At 41.8% G+C, this 23,830-nt stretch overlaps 1 protein-coding gene across 2 annotated transcripts; it reads left to right on the top strand.

Moving 5' to 3' along the window:
- The first annotated feature begins 3,324 nt into the window (after positions 1-3,324).
- Positions 3,325-15,148, top strand: galnt12 (UDP-N-acetyl-alpha-D-galactosamine:polypeptide N-acetylgalactosaminyltransferase 12). Of its 2 annotated transcripts, XM_027287093.1 has the most exons (11): positions 3,325-3,909; positions 4,016-4,486; positions 4,696-4,865; positions 5,854-6,043; positions 6,290-6,475; positions 6,577-6,694; positions 7,133-7,309; positions 9,257-9,388; positions 9,622-9,735; positions 10,635-10,790; positions 11,749-15,148. In XM_027287093.1, exons 2-11 carry the CDS (start codon positions 4,134-4,136, stop codon positions 11,884-11,886), a joined length of 1,734 nt encoding a protein of 577 aa, XP_027142894.1. In that variant the 5' UTR covers positions 3,325-3,909; positions 4,016-4,133; the 3' UTR covers positions 11,887-15,148. The 2 variants fall into 2 exon arrangements, with proteins under 2 accessions (XP_027142894.1, XP_010733081.3); XM_010734779.3 differs by having other exon boundaries at positions 3,325-4,486.
- The last annotated feature ends 8,682 nt before the right edge of the window (positions 15,149-23,830 follow it).

Here is a 23,830-nt window from a genome sequence, read left to right as displayed (position 1 = left end):
ATACAGGAGGTGTAATTAAGAGAAAGATTCCTTTAAATCTTTACTCGAAACAAGAAACTGGTTGATCCTGTCAGATTTTTATGTTCTCTGAAGTCACTTAATTATAGCTTAGTTGGGATCAATGCCATCCATTAAAAAGTTCTTCTGTTCGTTCCACAGAGGCATCAATGGTCCGTCCATTGACTGTCACATGCTTTAGCTGTACAGTAAGATTATTATCTTCAGAAGAAGCACAAAGTTACACAGTGTGACGTGGTGTCAGAAACAAGATCCACCACTTCCCTACTGTGTTATAGTATGATCAATTAAAATGCAATTAAGTGTATTGTCACTAGTTTCGCGTGGGCGTTTGAAATGTTAGAATGGTGTGTTATTAGAGATGGGAAATGTCAAAGTTAAAATAGAAATCATAATTGTACTCAGGGTGTCCACGGGGTATTAAAAAGTATTAAAAGGTAAATCAACTTTGTGAAAATGAAGGCCCTTGAAAAGTATTAAATGTCTGATTGCGAGTTTTTTTTTTTTTTTTTTTTTTTTTAAAGAATAGCACATGATTTGTTATCGAAGTAGACCTATTTTCCACTCAGCGGTAGACTCAGGATTGTTCTGTGTAGTTCATGCATTAGAGTTCTCTGTCGCTATTTCCGTCATTTAGAGTTCACAGAGACCAATGTATATCCGAGGAGGGGGTCGATGTTTTTACTGGCAGATTGTCACACAGCCAGTGGAATTATTTACAGCGTATAACATGGACTCGTCACAGAGCTGTGATGTCATTTTGAGACTCGGTTTGTTAAGTTTAGTCAACATGTGAGAGCCCATCTGACACAGAGAGTCTCCTGTTGTAGGACAATTCCAAGGGCCCGCGACTGACAGGGGCCCCAGAAAATAGGCCCCAAAAATAGGTAAACACCAATATAAAATTATTAAACCATCATCATTGAGTGTATATATTTCAAATATAATAATGAAATTAATTATCTCTTTGTTTTTACATGTTTTGGGCAGTAAAAGTTAAATAAAAATTTATGGTGTCTTTTAATCTTGCATCAAATAGTGAACTGCACTACATACTGTATGCATGTACAAATCACCAGCAGTAAATATTGTACTAGTACTAGTTGCAAGCCTTTAATTAGAGTTATGTAAAGCTTTTGATGGGATAGTTAGGTCCTAGAGATGTGGTGACAACAGCTGCGCAGAGGGGGCCTAATTTGATTTTTTTTGTCATGGGGCCCAAAATTCCTTGCAGCGCCCCTGAAATTGGTACATCCATTTTAAGAATAAGGCAGTCATGAAAAATAATACTCATAACTATGATTTTATGCACGTATAATCACCTGAATCTGGAACCCAATCTTTTTTTGTTTTTGTTACTTTAAAATAAACCTTTTATATCTACAGTGGGAGCGGGTCCTCTTCCATGGAGGCCGCCATGTTGAAACACCATGTTTCTACAGTAGCCCAGAACAGACAAAGTAAATACTGACTGTAAACAGGGCCTTTCGAGTGTTGTTTCTCCTTTACGCTAGGTAGGCGAGGGTGATGTGAGGAGATTTCAATGCAGTGATTAGTCCACTAGATGCAACTAAATTCTACACACTGGACCTTTAATATCAAATTCTGTGCTGCTAGTGTGCCCAGTACAACGCACCAACCAAGTCCCAGCTAAATGACTAAATGTAAATGTAAATAACTAAGGGATTGACAGTAACTGTGCGTGTTCCCTCCCATTTATCGATCCTGTTTTTGCTATACTAGAAGCAAGTTGCATTGAGGTTTTAAAAAGGTATTAAATGGTATTAAATTTAACCTCAGGATTCCTGCATAAACTCTGTGTACTACTACATGTTTTATCTGTAGGGAAGTCAAACAGGGAGGATAATAGTCCAAAGGTGCATCTGCAGCTTACCACTGTTTTATTTTCAGCAGTTAATACATTTGCACCTCCAAATATCTGTTGCATGGAAAATGTTATCCATCATCCGGCCCTAAATGAAAACGCCCTCATGCATTAACATTAATATTGTGTCTCTGACAGACACGACGAGCCCAGTGAACCGTGGCATATTACAACACTCCGGCTGACTTGTTGCCTTCCCGTGTCTCTTTGTAGTTTTCACAATATGGGTACTCGATCAAATACTATGCCACTCAAATTACCTTCTCGCCCCTGAATGATCGCCTTAATTATTTAACATTTTAATTTGCTTAAACATACATTTTGTGTCAGATTTCATCTTTGGTGTCAAGAGTTTTCATATCAGTTTCATATGAGTGACAACTGGCTGCATATGAAATAGGACCAGCAAGGTAAATGATTTCTAAACTCGGTCCAGGGTCACTAAAGAGGTTATAGGAAATATAAACGGTTATTAACCCGGAAAAATGTCTATGAATAAACTGTAACTGCATCTGACATTTGGAAAAACATTTCCTGAAAGTCAGGTCTGTTGGTGAATAAAAACCTGGGGCCACAATATTTGTTTCCTCTGAAAGATTTACCGAGCGAGACACTAACTTCAAGTCAAGTTGCATGTGATAATACATTCAACTTCCGGTTGAACTATTTCGCCTTCAAGTTAAAAGCGCGGCGGTTTGTGGCCCATCAAACATCCAACTTAACCAGAAGCAGACACTTTCTCTCAACCAGTTTTAACATTGATTTGTTTATAGCAAATACCCTTTTTGATCACATATCGCAAACTATACAAAACTACATGAAAAGTGACTAGATATTATGGTTGGAATAGACGATGATGATTTAATTAATGGTTTCAAACTTGTTGCTTTTGTAGCAGATAACATGACGTTGTATGTATTCTAATATATCCCTCAAGACCATTTTATGGCATTTTGTTTTTACCCCGGGACATAAATAATGTTAATGTTAATCTTACTCTATTTTTGTTCAAGTCCAAGAGCCCAAACAGTACATCCCTCCAAAACAACTTAAAATCATTATCAACATTTTTAGCAATAAAGTTACAGATATCAGTCCACAGACTTTGGACAAAGGAGCAGTGCCAAAATAAATGAGTAACTGTTTCAATATGTTCAGAACAGAAAGTGCATTTCACATCAATGTCTTTTTTGAATCTTCTAACAATATGATCATTGGATGGATAACATCTATGAATTATTTTAAATGAAACTCCTCTCACTTTATTAGTTAACATATATCGGTTGGGTAAGAGCCAGATCTTCCTCCAGTCAGTGTATTCCATGAATTTATTACAGTATGAGACCACATATGGGACTGTAGTGACTTTTGAACAGGAATCTAATGAATTTGTTGTTATTACCATGGTTACCAGACAAACAAGCTTTCCCTACAGGGGTATCTAACAAGGACAGCGGGGGACAAATGTTGGGTTTCCACTCTAGGTTGAGATCTAAATGACATGCAAACACCAGATGGGATTGCTCCAAAAACTTTGGCAAAATCTGCAGGTGAAATAATGTTAACTATATTATACTTTAAATTACGGAGTTTTACTTTGGCATTCGTAAACCGGAAACGTCGCTGTTTGCTCGGCTAACTTGACAGCTGGCTCAAACTTCGTCAAGTTTAAGTAACCGGGAGGCAAACTTCATGCTGCGTGTTTACAACTGCAGGTAACTCCGGATTAAACGGGTTAGCGAAGAGATTTAATTATTTCATTATAACATTTCATAGCTGAAAACTAACCGAAGCAGCGGACGCGGGGGCTTTTTGGACGTGACCTAGATTTGTTTAGTCCCCAGTGGGAGCCTACAGGTTAGGTAGCAGCGAGCTAAATCCGAGCAGATAACTGGTTTAATCCGAGTTTAATCCCGTCACCTTTATCCAGGAGACACCGTTAGGGAGGAGTGTCCCTCTCCTTAAAGACGTCAACAAAAAGACGTCAAGAAGAAAAGGGAGAATAAGTAAGCAAAACTCACGACTTTGTTCGTGTTATGACATTTGTTAGTGGGAATGAAGTCACTTTAACCGTGTGTGGAAGTATGCGGGCTAAACCTGAACTCTTTCGAGCGGAAACGTGTCGAGGCCGGGCGGACTGAGAAAGGTCAGCGGTGCCAGCGGAGAGCGGCTCGTCACGGGGCATGAAACATCAAGCTGACGGTGCAGCACCGAGGAAGGAAGCGACACGATGGCAGTCTGCGGACGAAGGAGCCGACCTAAGTTACTTTTTTGCCTCTTTGGCGTCACGTTAGTTGGATATTTGATACTTTTCAGACACAGCTCCGGAGACCTGAATGGGACAAATCGACGAGAAGCCCCCGGGGAGCAAGAATTGGATAATGAGCAGCTTAAGAAACCCGTTTATGAGAAGCCCCCCTTGGATTTAAATGCCCTGGGTGAGCTGGGCAGAGCCGTCAAACTGAATCTGAACGGAGAAGAGAAGAAAAGGGAGGAGGAAAGTATCCAAAAGCACCAGATTAACACTTATGTCAGTGACAGAGTGTCACTTCACCGCAGGATGCCAGAGATCTGGAACCCACTGTGAGTAACAAGAAAAATATAGAAATAAACTACTATTATCTCACTATAATAAAGTGGAACTGGGTTTTAAACCCTTAAATCCAGCTACTCTCAGACATTTAAATACCTATTAATAAGTTATGTTGACTATGTTGCCAGAATGTCAGTCAACCAACCTCACCCACCTGTCAGTCTGCCTCCAGGCAACTAAATAGTTCCTTCCATTGCAGCTGTAGAGAACTGAAGTATGACTACAGATCCCTGCCGACAACCTCCGTGGTTATCGCCTTTTACAACGAGGGCTGGTCCACCCTGGTGAGGACGGTCCACAGCGTGCTGGAGACTTCGCCTGACATCCTGCTGAACGAGGTGGTGTTGGTGGATGACTACAGCGACGCAGGTATGGGCACGGACTTGATAGAAGGATGCTGAGACAGACTGATGGGAGTGATGGACAGGCAGAGGGGGCCGTGGGCAGGCGAGGCTGTCAGAACGGATTGTCAGAGGCGCGATGCAAGGAGGCAACGCGTGGACATGTGGCAGTGACCGGGTTGTCAGCTAGAAACGGGAGGAAGATGGACTAGACGTGTTTGCAGTTAGGGAAGTCAAAGAGACAGGTAGTGAAACTGAAGAGAAATTAAATACAGATAGACTTCCAGATATCAATTTCATATGTCAGGGCACTGAGTACATAGTAACTTGTTTGTATGTATCCAGTGTCATCATCTTTGCAGTGCCCAGACACAAAGTAATGAGCTGAGACACTTAAAGGGAGTGGTTCTAAATCTTTTGGCACATGACACGATAAATGAAGCAATGCCTGCCTCACCCTCTGCGCTAACATTGGCTACATATACACAGTGATGATTAAATAAACCACAAGGAGTGATGCTCCAGTTTCAGTCGTGGTGATTTCCCAATCGTTCATTTCAGAGGATAAGCCGAGGGAAACAGATGTTGTAGTAGCTTTGTAAAGTACAGATAATGCTTGACGACTGTCTCGTACATCAGCACACCCAACGAAATGATCAAATCGCCGCCTAGGGTGTGCTGACTGCCTGTTTCAGAGCCACAGATTAATGAGATAACTCGCCAAAGCCTGTTTTATTATCGAAATCCATCCAAGTACTGCAGTGTTTTAGTGACAAGACACCGGCTGATGATAACTGTGTTTCAAACACTCTTAAACACCATTTTCCTTCCTTTCTTTTAATCAACAATCTGTTAGCTGATTGTAATTGTTGTGTTGTCCTTGTCCCATTTTATTCATTTAACGATAGAAACCATTTTGAGCAACACAAACACGTCCTTAATGCACGCACACACACACACACAAACGCATTCATCAGGTGTGTGGTTTATGTCTTTACTTGTTTCATTTCTCGAAGCGCATCTGAAGGAGCCGCTGGAGATTTACATCTCGAGTTTGAGGAAGGTGCGTCTGATCCGAGCCACCAAGAGGGAAGGGTTGGTTCGGGCTCGGTTGCTGGGGGCGTCCATCACCACGGGTGATGTGCTGACCTTCCTGGACTGTCACTGCGAGTGTCATAATGGCTGGTTAGAGCCGCTGCTCCACAGGTTAGAAAGCTCTCAGCAGGAGAATTTAAGGACTTTGTCAAAGTGTGGCCTTGTGGTCTAACACTGAACCTCTGCCAGCCAGCTAAAGGAGTGCTGTTATGTATCGGACTCAGTCAATATGCCGAGTAACTGGGCTCTCTTTGGAGCGAGGGCAACACAAAATGTTGACATTTAAGATGAACAATTTTCTTGCTCTGTAGCTCTGCTTCTCCCCGTCAACAGCTTTTTGCCTCCTCTCTCCAACAGAATCAAAGAGGAGCCAACGGCGGTGGTGTGTCCAGTCATCGATGTGATCGACTGGAACACCTTCCAGTATTTAGGGAACTCTGGTGAACCTCAGATCGGGGGCTTTGATTGGCGGTTGGTATTTACCTGGCACACCGTCCCGCCGTATGAACAGAAACGCCGTCACTCGCCCACTGATGTCATCAGGTGTGTGTGTGTGTGTGGGTATGTTGTTGAGAAAAAAGCACGAGAACACAAGGCATAAAATTAATACTTATGCCCCTACTGTCACTTTTCTTCCTACTCAGGTCTCCCACTATGGCAGGTGGTCTGTTCGCTGTGAAAAAAAGCTACTTCCATTATCTGGGGACATACGACACAGGGATGGAGGTGTGGGGAGGAGAGAACCTGGAGTTCTCCTTTAGGGTAAGAAATTATGTGTGTGTGTGTGTTCATGTTTTCTGCATGTAGCTTCATGCAAAATAGGCACATTCATGTACTGTTTTCATATTAACATAGAATAGAAGAGCTTGAGGCCCTGCAGCACTAAAGAGACACAATCTGGTTTACATTAACCAAGAGCTGCATCTTGCGACGATTCTTCATTCTCTGTGAAAAACACCCTAAAAGAATTACAACTAACGAATGCTTTAATTGCAGCGAAGAATTTGAACATCCCTTTTCTCCGGTAACCGCAATTTCCCAAAGGGAAGAAACCAAAAGTATTTCCCCTTCAACAACACAACAGCTTTTCTGTTTCCAAACTCCTCCACAACAAGGCTGTGCTTTGTGTTGCCCTGATTGAATCACGGCTGAAAGACTAACCAAATCCTCGTGGTGGTGGTGGTGGTGATGTCCTCTTAGATTTGGCAGTGTGGGGGCAGCCTGGAAATCCACCCATGCTCCCACGTGGGTCACGTGTTCCCTAAAAAGGCCCCTTACTCACGAAGCAAAGCTCTGGCAAACAGTGTGAGAGCCGCTGAGGTCTGGATGGATGAATACAAAGAGGTCTACTACCATCGAAGCCCCCACGCGCGCCTGGTGAGTGTACACAGATGGTGTGTGTGTGTGTGTGTGTGTGTGTGTGCGCCCTGGTGGTATGAAACATAATTAAAACAATTTTTTAAGCAAGCGTGTTAACGACTAAACAATTTGTTTCCTGTATGGAGTATTGTGAAGGCTGTGTTTTTTTTGTTTTTTTGTTTTACAGCTGCAGTCATCCCAAAACTGTAAGACTGATTAATCACTAGATCTCACACTCTCAGTCACACACGCACGCGCACAAAATGACACGCACACGTTAACACACTGCGCTCCTGCGGTGGCGTAAAAGCTCCCCTGATTAAGTGACACTTGGGATACATGAGCAGCAGACACCCAAGGTGACAGGGGTGTCAGGGCGTTCCGGTGTGTGATTACCACCTTTCCATGTCACTCGGTGCCAACGGGTGTCACCCACCTGTCCTTGACAGGGTGAGAGCAGCGCTAACCCACGGGGTGCCCTGCCTTTGTGTGCGTGTGCATGCCTGGGAGGGGCCAAGCCAGTGTGCGACGGTGTAGTTAAGAAGAGAAGCTCTCTAAACACAGATCAGGTGGCGCTCATCTCCCTGAAAGGAGTTAGGCTTGCCAGCCTCGCAGTGGCACGTCAAACTCAATACACCGAAGCCTCTAAACAAACACCGCCGCTCCTTTTCTTCTGAGAAATAAAGGTAGACGGGCGCTAATTAATCTGCCTGAATTTCCACAATTTAAGGAGCTTCAGATAACCATGTGCAGATTTTGTCGAGCCCTATAAAGAGATTACGAATCCATGTTGTTGTCTGTCAAGATATTCTTACTGAATATCTTAATAGTTCCCCTTTTTGTCCCTTCAGGATCAGTCAACCTAGTACTCGAGGTTCGGTATGACTAAACTAGACTTTCGCCTCTTGTCCTGATTTGGTTCCATGCCCACAATCTAGGCTAAATTTGAATATTTCTGTGAGGTGATTACATTTTCATTTTGGGGTATTCGCAGCATGACTATGTCACAGACACACTGTCATGTTGTCGAGTTACCGATGAGTCCACATGAGTTGTGCTTACAACTCTTGGTTAATAAGTAATAAGGTAGTGTGAAACCTAAATCAACTAGATTCAAAATAGAACAGGTGCATCATCAGAGTGACCTCTGTGACTTCTTATGTGCACCTGATTGGCCTCTCGTTGCTCCTTTTTTAAATTTTAATCCATACTCTGAATTGTCATTGGACTGCCTCTTACTCTTACTTTTTGCTATTCATTGGCATTTAAATAGCAACTGCGCTGGTTCTGGACCCTAATTTTGACCCTAATTGGCCACAAATACTATAGTAATCACGATGAGCAAATAAATTGATAAAGGGCCAATTAAAGCTGTGTTTGGACAATCACCAGCATCCATCATCCTGCAGTGCTGCTGAACTCTTCCTCCAGCAGGGGAACGTGTGGTGAGCATATGCTCATATAAAAGTAGAGACCATGTTCTTTCCTGCACTCTGACTCAGTTGTGTGTGTGTGTGTGTGTGTGTGTGTGTGTGTGTGTGTGTGTAACTGTGTGCAGTTTGTTGACATAAGCACACACATTTTGTTTTGCATTTTCAAACAGGCACACAGACAGGTTTTTGTTTGACTAGCATGTGGGAGTGTTCTTCTGTTTGTTCGAGGGCATTGTATTATTAGGGAAGTAATTGTGCAGAGTTAAAGAACAACTATAGATGGTGCTATTGTATACCATTTCAACACAGGACTACGTTATGAACACGTCCTCTGACACTGCAGCTGTGTGAGCGTACACACACACAGTCTAAAATATGAGATGCCATTGATTGACACTTACCTCATGTAATATCCATATTTCAGCAGTTCTCTTCTTCTTTTGAGCTTGTTTTGTTTGTTGTTGTTGTTGTTTGGAGGCAGAAAGGTAGAAACTAAAATAACGGAACTATCATTTGTGGTCTTTGTTTCTAGGAGGCCTTTGGAGACGTGACAGAGCGGAGGAAGCTTAGAGAGAAGCTGGGCTGTAAGAACTTCAAGTGGTATCTGGATAACGTTTACCCCGACATTCACGTCCCAGAGGATAAGCCGGGCATGTTTGGAATGGTGAGAACGCATCTGGTTAATTTCGATGCATGTTAATTATGCACGAGCATGAATTGAACGATTCTCACCAGTTTGATTGAATTGAATCAAGCTGAGGAGCGCTGACGAAAGAGTCATGAGAAGAAGTTAAAAGTTACTTTCTGACAGTAACATAAAATTTGGCATTCACTTCCTCACCCATGTATGAGTTATGTTTCATCTATTGATGTGCGACTGCTTTCTGCTCATCATAGCTGAAGAACCGTGGCAAGACCAGCTATTGTTTTGACTACAACCCTACAGATGAACACATGGTGGTAGGCCAAAGGGTCATCCTCTACCCGTGTCACGGCATGGGTCAGAATCAGGTAATGGACGTCACTCTTTCAAGCCATAAGACTTAAAATGATTGCAGTCTGTTGTGTAATGGTCGTCCTAACATCGAGAACTCTTAATAGACAATTTGATCTGTTTCATTCACGAAGAATAGTCTCGCATTCAATTGTTGATGTTTTTCCGTTGAATCACAAAACACAAAAGGCTACTTTCTACAAGCTACATTCCTTTAGATGTGAGTCCCTATATTTCCGCCTACTGACCCGCCTCATTTTGATTCAGCTGCCCTTTTTATTACCCTCCTTATCCTCCGCGACTCCCTGTTTTCTATTTACCTCTACTGAGACTTCCTCAAAGTAATACGATCACCTCATTTTACAGTAAATCACAAGGGTTTGTAGTTCTGATCTTACAAATCTGGGGATAGTGGACCGGTTTTTCTATCTCAGGTTGAAAAATGATATGATGGGCTCGTTGATACAAAGGACGGTGTGTTTCCCAACACCTGTTATACTGCTGTGCTTTACAATAATGCTACAATAGTACAATAGTGAAACTTACCATTGTCATTCCAGCAGCCCTCTGTGGAAACACTCTCTGTAGGAAGTAGATTCAGCAGTGCTCGTGTTGTCTGCCTTATGAGAGCACCCTGCATGTTGCAGAATCATATTAATTTCACACTTTTATTTATAGTCTGCGCACACACCAGTAGTGCATGTCAACTCTCGGCACACTTCCTGTGTGTGACACGTTTACATGCGCGTACACGTCCTCCGACAGTGAAATGACATCCTTCTGTTGAAAAAGAAAAAGACAGCTAGATGCATAAAATCTTTAAATCTGTTTCTTCTGCAACAAAACAAAATGTCTCTGTTCATCTTTTATATGACATTCGACGAATATTTAGGCTGAAACCAGTCTCTTCCCGCAGTTCTTTGAATACTCCACGGACGGCGAGATCCGCTACAACACGAGGGAACCTGCTGGATGCATTATGGGTGACAACATCAGCACCTACCTGACTGTCCAGCTGTGTCGAAAACGAGGGCAACCTGTACCTGCAGACCAGAAATTTGTCCTCCGAGAGGTAGGGAGCACATTTCTGTTTTTAGCGTCTGTATCTATTAAAATCTAAATCTAACCAGAGAAGCGGTGCGTGTGGTCAGACAGTGGCGAAGGAGTAATGAGACAGGAAGTGACCCGGTGGCAGTGAAAGTGGAATGAGTTGTTTTTTTTTAGGTTCTACATTATGTATTACTTTGCTTTTTGTATCGCCACTAATATGCTGTGTTCCAACTCGACACCCATCCAGTCACCTTCAAACCTCTCCTCTTGCTGACGTCTCTTGCCCTTTCAGATCCTCCACTTGTACACGCGATTGAGTCCGTTTCTTTTCCCCCCACTCAGAGCAGGCTAAAATATGAATACATCCCATAATAATGTAAAAGTGTCATTACTGGATTGTGAAGCTGAGGGAACGAAGAGCAAAATCTAATTCATGCCACAGTCAAAGTCATATGAAGCACATCTGCGAGCTACTCCAGCAGCAGGCGATGAGTGCCAGTGTGGCTGATACTAAACTGTAAATCACAGCGTGCCAGGGAGCTGGGTATTCAGTGCAAAATGCAAGCGAGTTGTTTAGCATGTGATCAGTGTAGTCGCTCCGCACGCAGATGTCAGTAGCTAAACCACGCTGTCTAAATGTAAATGGATCCGAGAAGGACAGAATGGATGTAACAAGGGGTGCGAGCGGCAGAACAGCGAGGGGAATCGGACAGTAGAGTGGAGGGAGCGAACAAAGATGCAAAAAAGGAGGAACTAATCAACAAATCAATCAGGGTAGAAAATCTGTGTTCCCGCAGTGAGCTTTGCTGCTCTTAAACCGGTGATTGAGAAAATAAAGCTGTTTTTGTCACTTGGACATGTTTTCCATAACACCAATTCTTATTTTTAAATTTGTTTTTTAACCTTTAAGTGATTAACCAGCATATAAATATTGTGTTTTAGTCCCATAATTTTATGCATACTCTCCAACTGGTTTTCAGGACGGGAGCATCTACCATGTGATGAGCCAGAAGTGTGTTCAGGCAGTGGACAAGACAGACAACGGGACACCAGCGCCCTCGCTTCAACCGTGCTCTAACAGCCCCTACCAAAAGTGGTACTTTGAGGAGAGAACATAATGGTATCAGGAAAATATAGATTTTATTCAGGACCAATAGAAGAGGTTATCGGTGGGTTGAATTTTAGAATTATTCTGATTATTATTATTATTATGTTTGCCTTGCCCCAAAAGGAGCCCAAAGAAGGAAGCTTCTATGCTCCCTTCCTAACTTAAACCTTTGCACAGTTCTGTGCCAGCTGGATATAATGGACCAATAGAAAATTATACTGATGAAGTACTTTGTAAATATATATGGGAGTGATTATCTTTCTTGGATGCTGTTGCTGGGAGACAGGAGCCTACTGCGATATGTATTTTGTTTTTCTAATCTAAGGAGAGATGCTTGAGAATTAGTGACCTGCACACATGCTGACGTTTTTCTTTTCATTTACACACTCGACTACTGGCGCAAATCTTTGAGGATCAGATGAATTTAGCGCACTTACTTGCACACACGCACACACACACACACACACACACAATGAATGAAACAACTGCTTCATACCTCCATCAACAAACGAGCTAGTGGCAGACATCACAGTCACAGCGTCGCATCAGGAGGTTTTTTTTAAATGCTTCACATCTTCTCCTGTAGAGGGGGCCAGCGCTCCTCTCTGCAGCTTCCTTCTTTTTTATAGTGTTCTCTATTTGTCAAGAGGAAGTGGGACAAAATCTTCAGGTATTTTTTTATTTTTTTTTCAGAACCTTTTCAGGACATTTTGAGTGCTTGCTACTTACATACTTAGAAAGGCTTAGAAAAAAAGTGATCACAGGCATTAAAGCAAGTACCTAGTACCTCTTCAACTTAATCACCTAACTACTGATAACAGGAGAAACTCTTATTGCGCTCTGCTTTGAGTCATTTTGCAATGCAAATTGAACAGAGGTAAAGATGACGTGTGTCATTTTGCTATTTTTGTAGTCGTTTTTTGTAACCGTTGTTTTTCAACTCGCCTCTGTTTTGTGCTCTTGAAACGATAAGCTTCAACAGACTAAATCATAGCCATATTTGATGGATTTACTTCATGCTGTGTCAACTATGTTTATTTAAAAAAAAAAAAGTGTTTTCTAGATGAGAGTGAATCGCCGTGCTGTTTCATCATGTGACTGCAGACATATCTCGGATATCGTCATTAATAAGCGTGAATTTATTCAAAATCCAGATGCATCAAGACTGAAATCACATAGAATAAGATAGCCGTCCTTACTCTACTCCATTTGTAGCCTACAGAAAGTGCCTTGACACACACACAAAAAATTCTATTTTAAGAAATCTCTTCAGGTTTGGATCCTGAGAAAGATGCTTTTATACCGAATGTATATATTGTCACATAAAAGCACGAGACAGAATGAGACCAGCAGTTGTGAGAAAGAGTAGCATGTATGCTCCCCTGCTGAGAATACGCTTCGCACAGACAAGTAAGGTATTCCCTCGAGTGTGCATGCATTACTCTGGTGGCCTGTACTGATTTGTGCACGCTCCCTGTGTTTCCATCAGAACCCGACAGCTATAGACTCCTCTTCAGAGCTGTGGTCACTTGTGTGGTTGGTCCCTCAGGCTATGCAGAGGGACAGAGGGAAACATGGCGGAGGCGTAGACAGTTGTTGGCGTCTCCAGAGTGCTGGGATGCCAGATGGTGTCCTGATTGATTTTCTGGTTCTCTCCCAAATCTTTATCACCGCCTCTCCCTCACGATGTCAGAGGTCTTCATTGAAGGAATTATCTTTTGGACTTGGTACCACTCAAAAAAAAAAAAAAAAAAACCCTCAGATGAGCACTTGTTACCCGTGTGCTCGAGGTTTGATTTATGAACGGAAGTCATCAAGAGTACAGTTTTTGACAGCAGAAGCAGATAATGGAGGAGACTGAATGAAGCAATTTGTGACCTCTTCCTCACCATTAACCTTCACAAGCTGTCGGCCCGTTGGTCTCAATGGAGTTCTGTTAGGAACTGATGTGAGGGGACAATCTGACCAAAAATAGATTTTTTGCTATTGATTCAGAATACTCACAATAAGATGAATGGGAGATGGTAAAAGTTTTTTTTTTGTCAGTATCACAGCAGAGTAGAGTCAAAATCCATTCGTTTGCCAAATATATTGAACGTACCGTAATGTCTGAAGGTTGTAGGAACATGATAACACCTTCATTGGATGGTACTTTCCTGTCTGAACATATATCTACATGAGATAGCTGTACTGTGTAGCATGAAGGAACATATTTTGGGAAGTTCCCAGTAGTCTGTAAACAGTCTTTTATAAGTGGCATATGATTGTGCAGATAATGCGTTGTGATAAGTAGAATGAACCAAATGGCCATTAGGAAGATTACGGTCGGCGGGGAGAGGGAGCCGTCTCTGGATTTTGTGAATGTTTTTTTGGCGATACAGTGGCGCTGCTTGATCTTGATCTTGATAGAAGAGCTCCATATGTTTAAGAATGGTTTAGGTACATGTTGCTATTGAGGCGTGCATGGTCCCTGGCAAGCCCTCAGACTCCAATCGACTTTTCCTGTTATGATTTAAGAGTAAGAAAAGCTGCTTCACTGAGTATCATCCATGAGCGAGGGAACAGGTGAAATTGCCCTTTTAATGCAGTGCTCATACTTTATGTATTAAACACTTAAGAAGTGACAGCTTTTCTATTTCCATCAGTTTGTGTCTTTGTTCAGTATAAATATTATATTCCATTATTAAAAAGGGTTATTTATTATCCCCAAGGGCCATTTGTTATTCCAGACATGTCCTACATAGTAAAACAAATTTACACTACCGTTATATTGTATGCTAATGTGATACGGTACACGCAGCTGCAGTAAAGTTGATATTTGCCAGTCGGGGACCATATCTTTCTGGCAGGTCATATAGGGCTTTTATATCAACCAAATCTGTGTCGTAAACAGTGATATTCCTGGAGATCTGTTGGAGGACATGAACCTGTAAAGTGGCTGAACGTACAGTTACCAACAGTAATGGACCGTGCAGTAGCATGCAACCACCTTCTGTTTGGTGGTAAGCAATACCCAGAGGAGACATTTTAGTTGCTTAAGTGATAAACATGCACACTGACACTCATGCTGGAATTTAACACCGTGTTTGGTGTATTAATGCTGTCAGAACCACCAGTGGCCTTACATTGTTGTTAGGAAAGTGAAGAATCTGATTTAACAATATGTTTGTACTAATTGGATCCAATAAATGGATCAAAAAATCTGATGTCAAAATGTATCAGTTTAACTGTTGTCAATGGTCAAAGGAAGTAAACACACATGTAATGCTGGATTTGCGTTTCTGCCTGTTCTTCTGCATGTCTTTATTTTTAATACCGAGTTTCATGTTTTTAACATACTGTATGCATCAAAACTTACAAAACAGCTTCTGATCTCTCTGTGCACCATTGCATATCCATTAAACTGTGACTCATCGGCATTCAAGATGGAGGGGTAAAAAAAGGAAAAAAAAAACAAGGCTATCACCCACATTTAACTGTGATGGAGACGTGAATCAAGACGCTCGGAGGGTAATGAGAGAAGGAAAATGAGAAATAGAATGGGGGGACTAAGGGGAGGGGTGAATTTTACCAACCATATCTGATTGGTTTGATCACCAGCTGCTGGGTGAGATGGTGAAATGTCGCGGCCCCGTGCCAAGTCGCCCTGTTCCCCCTGGTGTTGATGCTGTGCCCTGCAGCCTCTCTCAATTACTCATTGATGATGCTCTGCTGTTTGTTTCATGGGATTCTAAATTTGTGTGTGGGCCTTGTCTTTGTGACAATGGCACAGTGAATTAAACCTAAGATTTCTTTTAATATGATTATTAGTAAAAATACAACAACAAAACACATCTTACCATCTTATTATATGAGAAAATATAAACCCCTCTTTTAATTTCTGCTGTTAAAGTTGACCACACTGCTTAAATTTATAGCATGGAACATTTGTGCTCTGCGTGAGACGAGCTGGTTTCTCTCGCACAGGATGACATGCTCTGATGGGAAAACTTGCCAGAAATCTTCACATTCTGACAAACGCTGCCTAGACAACACTCGCCTGCTTCCAAGGAAAATGAGAAGCACTGTCGATGGCTGTGATGGCGCTGTCTGTAGCACCTAATCTTTTGGGTGCTTTTCTGTTACATTCGTAGTACAAAATGGGGCTTTAAAATAACCTGAAATTCAGTGAATGCATGCAGAGAAATTCTGTATGTGGCACACAGTGTGGCCCTAGTTTTTTTTTTTTTTTTATCCGTCGTGGCACACATGCAGCACAACAGTCTCCCACACCCCATATGCGTCTTTAATGATAATGCAAAACAAGGCTCCCCATGGTGCAAGTCTTTGGAGATGCTCAGGCTTCAGTTGTCAGGGAGCGAGAGGAACCATAGGAGGAGCAGTACACACACACACACACACACACACACACACACACACACACACACACACACACACACACACACACACACACACACACACACACACACACACACATACACACTCACACACACACTCACACACACACTCTGACAGGAGACCATTTCCACACTGCATGTCTGTTTTAGTTTATGTAATCCCCAATACCCAGAACAGCTCAGGAGCAGTAGCTGTTGGCTGCATACATTAGATGACACACTTTCACTTTCAAGAGGGACTCCAGACGGTGCAATAAACATGTGAGGCCTAGATACAGAGATAGCATTGCATTTCCTATGCACTGCCACTGCCTGGCAGCTGATTAGGTGGATCATGTCGTGAAGAAAGCCGCAAAGCCTCCATGAAGACTGTAAATGAGCTAAAATAACCTTAAACAAGCTATTCTACAGTTTATCGCCTGTGTCTGAGCAGTACTGCAATTTTATTTTATCGATCATATGTGTCATTTCTATTTGGCAGAACTATTCGTTTTTATAGGATTCTGTTTTTTTTTTGTCAGGAACCAGGGAAAAAGTAAAAATAGCAGCCTTGCCAGAATTGTAAGAGCAACTGTGAAAAGAAGGCCAACATTTGATGGATTTTGTTGTGAAGAAAATCAAGATAGAGAGATGGCAGCAAACGTTGTTAACGTTAGATATGAATTTAAGGTTTTTATGGTGCCACAAAAACATGCATTTGTAGAGCAGTGATGCGAAACACAAATACCACAATAGCACTCGAACACAGCGAGCATAGAAAGAATAATCTGATACAAATGATGCACTCCGACTTTCTGCAAATACTTAAGGGGCCAATTTCACAGACGTGCCTCGACTTAAAGCCTTTCTGAGCTGAAAGCCTACTCCAGTGGAGCATCAGGCTTATCTAATCCATGTCTGTGAAACCAGCCAATACAGCATCAAAGGCTGCTTCTTTGTTGCTTATTTGCCTTTTTTTTTTCTCAGCAGAGTTGGACTTTACCAAGAGCTGTCAGGCAAAATTGTCTTGGATTTCCAAAATATGATATGATTTTACTTCTCACCTTTTGCAATTCATCCAAAAAATTTGAGTTCAAAAGTTCTGCACACAGCAAAAGCATTGCTACAGTAAATTGATCATTTGCCAAACTTTTATTTTCATTCACTCGTTAAAAGATATGATCCCATTCTCAGTGCGAGCAGTTTGGACCTAAGTGTGACTCATCAAAACAAGTAGAAGGGACTAAACTTTGATTATGTCAGTGATCGTGGATGCTATCTCACCCTTTTCAATTACTGTCACTGTTGTGTTTAATTAGTAGACCATAGTTTTGTTAATGACATCAGTGGACTAGTCCTTGATAATGAGTCACTTGTCACTTGCTCAGACTTGCTACACAGATGATTCTGACCACAGGCGCTCTGTTGCAGACTGGGGAATACAACAGGTGGTTTTGGATCATCCATCACGCTTATTTCTGCTGTTCTTGACTTTTTTTTTTTTAAACCATCAAAATGACACAGATGGGATATGTTCAGATGAACATAATTTTTATTCAGCATGGATCTTCAACAGGGGGTCTGCAACCTCTAGGGGGGTCTTCAGAGTAACTCTATGGGATGCCACCAAATTATTTGCTAAATAAATGCATCATATTAGATAAATAGACCCTTTCTTACAAAAATTATTACTTTGATATTTCACATGACAACACTGGTGATTGTCTATCTATGAATCCTTAAGCAATTATGTAAGTTGGCACTACCCGATCCTTCTCTCTATCACCTATGAGGATGGCATTGTTGGTTGGATGGTCCATCACTTTGGTCAAGATTGAGTTATCTCAACAACTATTGGGTGGGTTGCCATAACATTTGGTATCGATAGGCAGAGGAAGCGTCTTCATGATCCCGATCTACCATAACTGGACACACCAGCCTTGGCTGTACTTGGACTAGTACTTGACTAATTAGCAAATGTTAGCATAATTCTAACCTGCAAACTAAGATGGGGAATATGGTAAATGTTGCACCTGCTGAGCAACAGCATGTTAGCATTGTTGTCGTGAACATGATAGTCTTAGCATTTGGCTCACAGGATTGCTGTGTCTCAGTTCACGGAGATGGTAGCAAGGCTGTTCAGACTACAGCATATTTTTGTCAGCAAAACACAAAATGTGGACTAAATTGATTATTTATAAACCTGGGGAAATAATTACTGGAATCATGGTTCTCTGCATGATGTGAAACAGGTTCCACTGAAGACTGGGATGCTGGTCTTTATTTACACAAAAGCAGATTTAATAATTGGATCAACTGACTTGTGAGCTTGCTGAACAGTGCCTCATCTACAGTAGTTTAAAGGCTTTGTTTTGTATGCAAAAAATGGACTAAAAAAGGGCACAAGGCACATTTTACACTATAAGACTTTTGTTTGGTGTAATACGCCAGAATTGCAGAATGCAGATCTTGTGTGATATTTATGGTGACACTGCCGATGTAGCCTATTTAATTATGAGAAGCATTTCCATTGCGAGAAAGGAGAACAGTCACAGCACATATCACACTTGTCTGCTCAAAACTGTCAGTCTTTCCTCTTCCACGGCTAATGGACATGGCAAAGCTTAGAAATATATGTTATTTCTAATGTATATGACATGGATTGGGATATAAATAGGAATCGAGATAACACTCTGTACTGTGGTTTCTTATTTTGTGTACATTTTCCTATATGTTGATGTTTTCCTTCAGATTCTCTACTGCTATTCCTTCATACTTTATTTCCTTTCCCTGTCAGGTGCAGTTTTGAAATCTGTCTAACAGCAAGTCATATTTGGTAGAAATGATGTACTTTGCCAAAAAGAACACGAGAGTCACATTGATTCACACTCTGGCAGACTGTGATATTTCACAGCCTCCACCAACATAGCCTACATTGACAGAATACTTCTTTAATGTGTTCCTACGAGATAAAATGCTTCCACAGGCGATTAACCATTCCTCCCCACTCCCATTCATTTCACTTCATCAGATTACTTGATTGCTTGCTAAATGGACTGCCTCTTCCCTCAGGGAAATATACTGTATGTATTTCCTTTGGACAAAATGAGACGTGGTTGATTTATTTTTCCTCACACATTGTGTTTTTAAGACATTCGATCAGCCTTAGTTCAGTTTAGTCAAGTGTACCTCAGGTTTTGAGATATTACTAATCCTTTCCGACACATGTTTTATATTCAGGTCTACATAGTGGCCTTGAGCTGTTTTGAAGTTTCAGGTCATGAATAGTAAAATTGGGAGAGTAGTTTCCATGCAGTGGTACTTTACAAATGATGTAGGTTGAATTAAACTGTGTTTCTGTTTCTGTGAGACCATCAGACTTTTACATCCTGCTTCACATAAGGCATATGTGTTAAAGGAATAGTATGCCTAAATACAGTATGTTGCTTGGCATAAAGATTGGATTGGATTTGCTCTGTCAACAAAATCCAGCTACAAGCACCTGTAAAACTCACTAACAATGTCAAGGTTTGAGTAAATTGCTTTGCCCGGCCAAGAAATTTTTAGAAAGTCTTACTTATTAACACCCTGTTTAACCACAAATTGTGAATTTTACAGTTCCTTTTACAGAATAAACAAATAAGCAATAACGTCAATGTGAAGTGTCCGGGATAAGAGCCAAGCACCTCCAAGTCTGAGGAGGCCATGTGGAATATTCCCTCCGGGTTGGAAGCTAGTTGCTGCCCCAAGTGAAGGAGTTCAAGTATCCCGGAGCCTTGTTCATGAGTGATGGGAAAATGGAGCGTGAGATCAACTGGTGTATTGATGTGGCATCTGCAGTACTGCAGATGTTGTACTAGACCATTGTTGGGAAGAGGGAGCTGAGCTGGAAGGCAAAGCTCTCGATTTTCCAGTCCATCTACATTCTAACCCTCACCTAAGGTCATGAGCTTTTTGGGTAGTGACTGAAAGAATAAGATCCCAGATACGTGAAGCAGCAAAAATGAGCCTCCTGCACAGGGTGGATGGGCTCTGCCTGAGAGATAGGGGTGGTGTGGGTATCTGATTAAGAGAACACTTCCTTTGGAGGTGTTCCTGGCACATCCAAGTGGTAGAAGAACCTAGGACAGACCCAGAGGTGCTTATTATATAGCCCACCTGGCCTTGGAACACCTGGGATCCCCTAGGAAGATATGGAATGCGTTGCTGGGGAGAAGGATGTCTGGAACGCCCTGCTCCCACCGCGACCCAAACCTGGATAAATGGAAGGAACTGGATGAATAGATGGAATAACATAATAATTCGGGAGCTTTAGAGGTGCTGGCAGGCAGATTCGGTTCTAGATTGCAGATCTTGCAGATTCGAAAACTAAATATCAAACTACCATAATCTGTAACCTAACATGCCTCATCTTTGGGGCCAGGGCTACCTCAAGCCAGGTGTAAGGCCGGAGATGTTAGGCCCACTACTGCAAACTTTTAATACATCAGTCAAATTGCGTGTTGATATATGAGTAGATTCCTAGCATGTGTTGTTTATGAACACAGTGGAGACTTAATCTTTGCTGTTCAGAAATGTCAGAATGAGATCTTGCTGCCTGATGCTGTTTTCGCATTACTCTCCCAGGAGATGAAATAAGTCCTACACCTTGACGCACTCCTGATTTGGAGTGCTAAAGACATTGACATTGCTTTTCACAGTGTATGATTAAATTGAATTCTGCCTTCTCTTGGGGGTCTTTTTCACTTAAGGGGGGTAGTGATGCAGGTCAAATGAACAGATCCCTTTGCTGTCTGGGTGTAGTCATGTGTGAATTAAACGCCTCATCACATTACAGAGGCAGTGTCAGCTGTGTTAATTGTGATGGTCTTCCACATTTACAGTATACACACAAGCATGCATGAATTTATATCCCTAATACAACCTCACACACCAGTCTCAGTAGTCCATTGTCCGTGCTTTTTTTTTTTACTCAGCAGCATGTGTTATCATATTCTAAACTCATTCTGAATGAAAATGTTTTCATAAATACCATTTTACTGCCAGAGAATTAATTACCATAGTCTATTAATCTTATCTGTTGGTGCAGAGGCACTGGACAAGAAACAAGGAAAAAAGTAGCAGGAAGCAGTCAGGCTCAATGCTGAAGCATCTGAGTACTGGCTAATGTTCTTTAAAGAGAGAGGCAGCACTTAGAGTTCTTTAGCAGTCGCCAAGTCTAGGAAAAAAAAAACAAGCTATCCCTGCCTTTGCATAATTCATTACCGATGTGAAGATGATGTGCTTGGTCAGACAGACAACCAGCTACCCTGCCAATAGAAATGTAACTTAGATTGATGCAGCATCCACATGGTATTAATCATCTAAGTCATTGAGCTGATGCTTTACTTTATTGATAAATAATATTCATCAAGGAACATCTCTGCATGTAGTTATACTAGTTATGCAGAAACTTATGGTCTTGGTGAGCAGATGGAGTTGAGCTGGGAAAAGTGAAGCAGAAAAAGGCCATTAGATTTTCCTGAAAGCTTTGGAAATGACAAGTAAAGTGGACCTCAACTGTGTTGAGAGTTTGTTCTGTTAAGCTGCTGTTTCTAAAGTTAAATGAGTAGTTTGACATTTTGAGAAGCGTGCTTATTGTCAAGAGTTTGAGTTAGATGACCATCCGTCCATCTTGGTTCTCTAACTAAGCATATTTCCCAAAATGTCGAATTATTCCTTCATTCCTCCCTTCAAGAAATGTACTATTTGATTACAGAGGACTTTCTAAGAGATGATATTAGTGTTATTATAACCAACAACACAGTCTTCAAGGTCCCTTGTTGCAGCTACACTGAATAAAGCTTGGTAAAGATTGAAAGGTTAAGTATATGTTTCCCTACACAAGCAGCAGGGTATTCCTTTGCCGCACGCACTGCCTCTTCTGCCACACGGTGCCAGCCTGGATGGGCAGCAAAGCATTGTGGGCGCAGAGTTCCAGTGAATGCCAGAACATGGGGCGTGGGCGTAGGGGGTAAGAGGGGGTTTCCGGCAGTGAGCCAAGTCACTGACCTTTCCAGTGTGGGGATCGATAAGGCTCAACATCGCAGGGCTCCGGAAATCTCTCAGCAGAGAGACAAGATGCAGAAGACTCACACTGTCAGATGATGCGCTAATTGCTTGTGGTTGCTAACGTCGCCTACCCCTGCTGGGTGGATCTCAGTGGTACGCTCCAGCCCCCCTGCCTCTGGGCCCTTCTGTTGAGTGTGGATCCACAATCCACTTGGGTCAATGGGGGCAGGTCACTGTGTATCTGCTAGGTCATACTTATATACTGTACATATTGAAGTCCCATACAACTACAGTATGTAAACAAACTATGATGTACCTATTATAACACTGGGCCACATAAGCACATCATTTAAATACTGTATTTACTGTGGTGAGCATATGTTCTGCAGGGTTGGTGAATACTGTGCCATGTATTTGACTTGTTCTGCCCTCCTGTATTGATATGATAAATGAAAAGGAGCATAAAACAGAAGCTTCCCTGCAAAGGAACATCTGCTAAAAGCACAACAAAATACATATGACAGCCCTCTTTTCACCCAGGAAAGCTAAACTCCAAGTGCCCACACTGCTCTGAATAAATACTCAGTTCTTTGAATAATAGCACCCGAAACTGACAGGTGAGCAGTGCTCAGTGGGTAGTGGTATGGAAATGATGCATGTAGGACTGTGCTCATTTAGCCTGCTTGCTGGTACTGAGCCTGCAGACATGTGGAGGAGTGGCAGTGAGCAGGGGCCAACTCCTCTTACTGCCTAACTCTGCTTTCATCACCCTGCTTTCATCAAGCTCAAGTGCCACAGCTATTAGACCTTTGTGCAATGTTGAAGGGGGGGAAGTTGAATGTGCCAGCACGGTTGGCTAGGTTACTTCCAAACTGCTTCAAACAGCAGCTCTTTGATTACTACTTAAAATTACGATTGGCCTTAAACATTTGGATTTTTTAAACGTACTGCACAAACAAACGTGGTCCCTATTAATTTCATTTTCTGTGTTGTGATTATAAATTCATCAAAAATGTGACCTTACATACACAATCTAGGTTACAGTCTCTGACATAAAGAAAGATGATTTTCACCCACCATACATATTTATAACCTGAATCTCTAAATTGTAGTTTATTAGTACAGTGAAAGGTTTCTCATATATCTTATAACTGATGTACAAGACGGTGGAATTCAATCACACGAGTCACTGACAGAGGAAGACACATGAACACACACCTTTCCATTACTCTTCTCTTTGGATGTATTAAGTAGCTCAACACCTGTAGATGCTTCCACAATAAAGACATAACTCCTGTCCTCAGCTGTCCCCCAGTTTTATATTTTTGTTTTCTCATTCACTGCTTTCATCATTGCTTCTTTATGCCTCTGGATTTCTGAGTGGGAATGGCGTGGTTATTGCACACCGTTTCTCGCAGAGAGACACCTCATCATATCCATTTCTAGTGGAGAAATTCTACTGGATGCCTGAATAGAATAGGTCTTGATGGGTGTCAGCAGTGTGGCAGGTACAGTATGTAGTCTTTC

Source organism: Larimichthys crocea, chromosome XIII (assembly GCF_000972845.2).
Source record: "Larimichthys crocea isolate SSNF chromosome XIII, L_crocea_2.0, whole genome shotgun sequence".
Classification (NCBI taxonomy): domain Eukaryota; kingdom Metazoa; phylum Chordata; class Actinopteri; family Sciaenidae; genus Larimichthys; species Larimichthys crocea.
The sequence above is the reverse complement of the archived record's forward strand: the minus strand, read 5'-3'. Positions and strand labels throughout refer to the sequence as shown.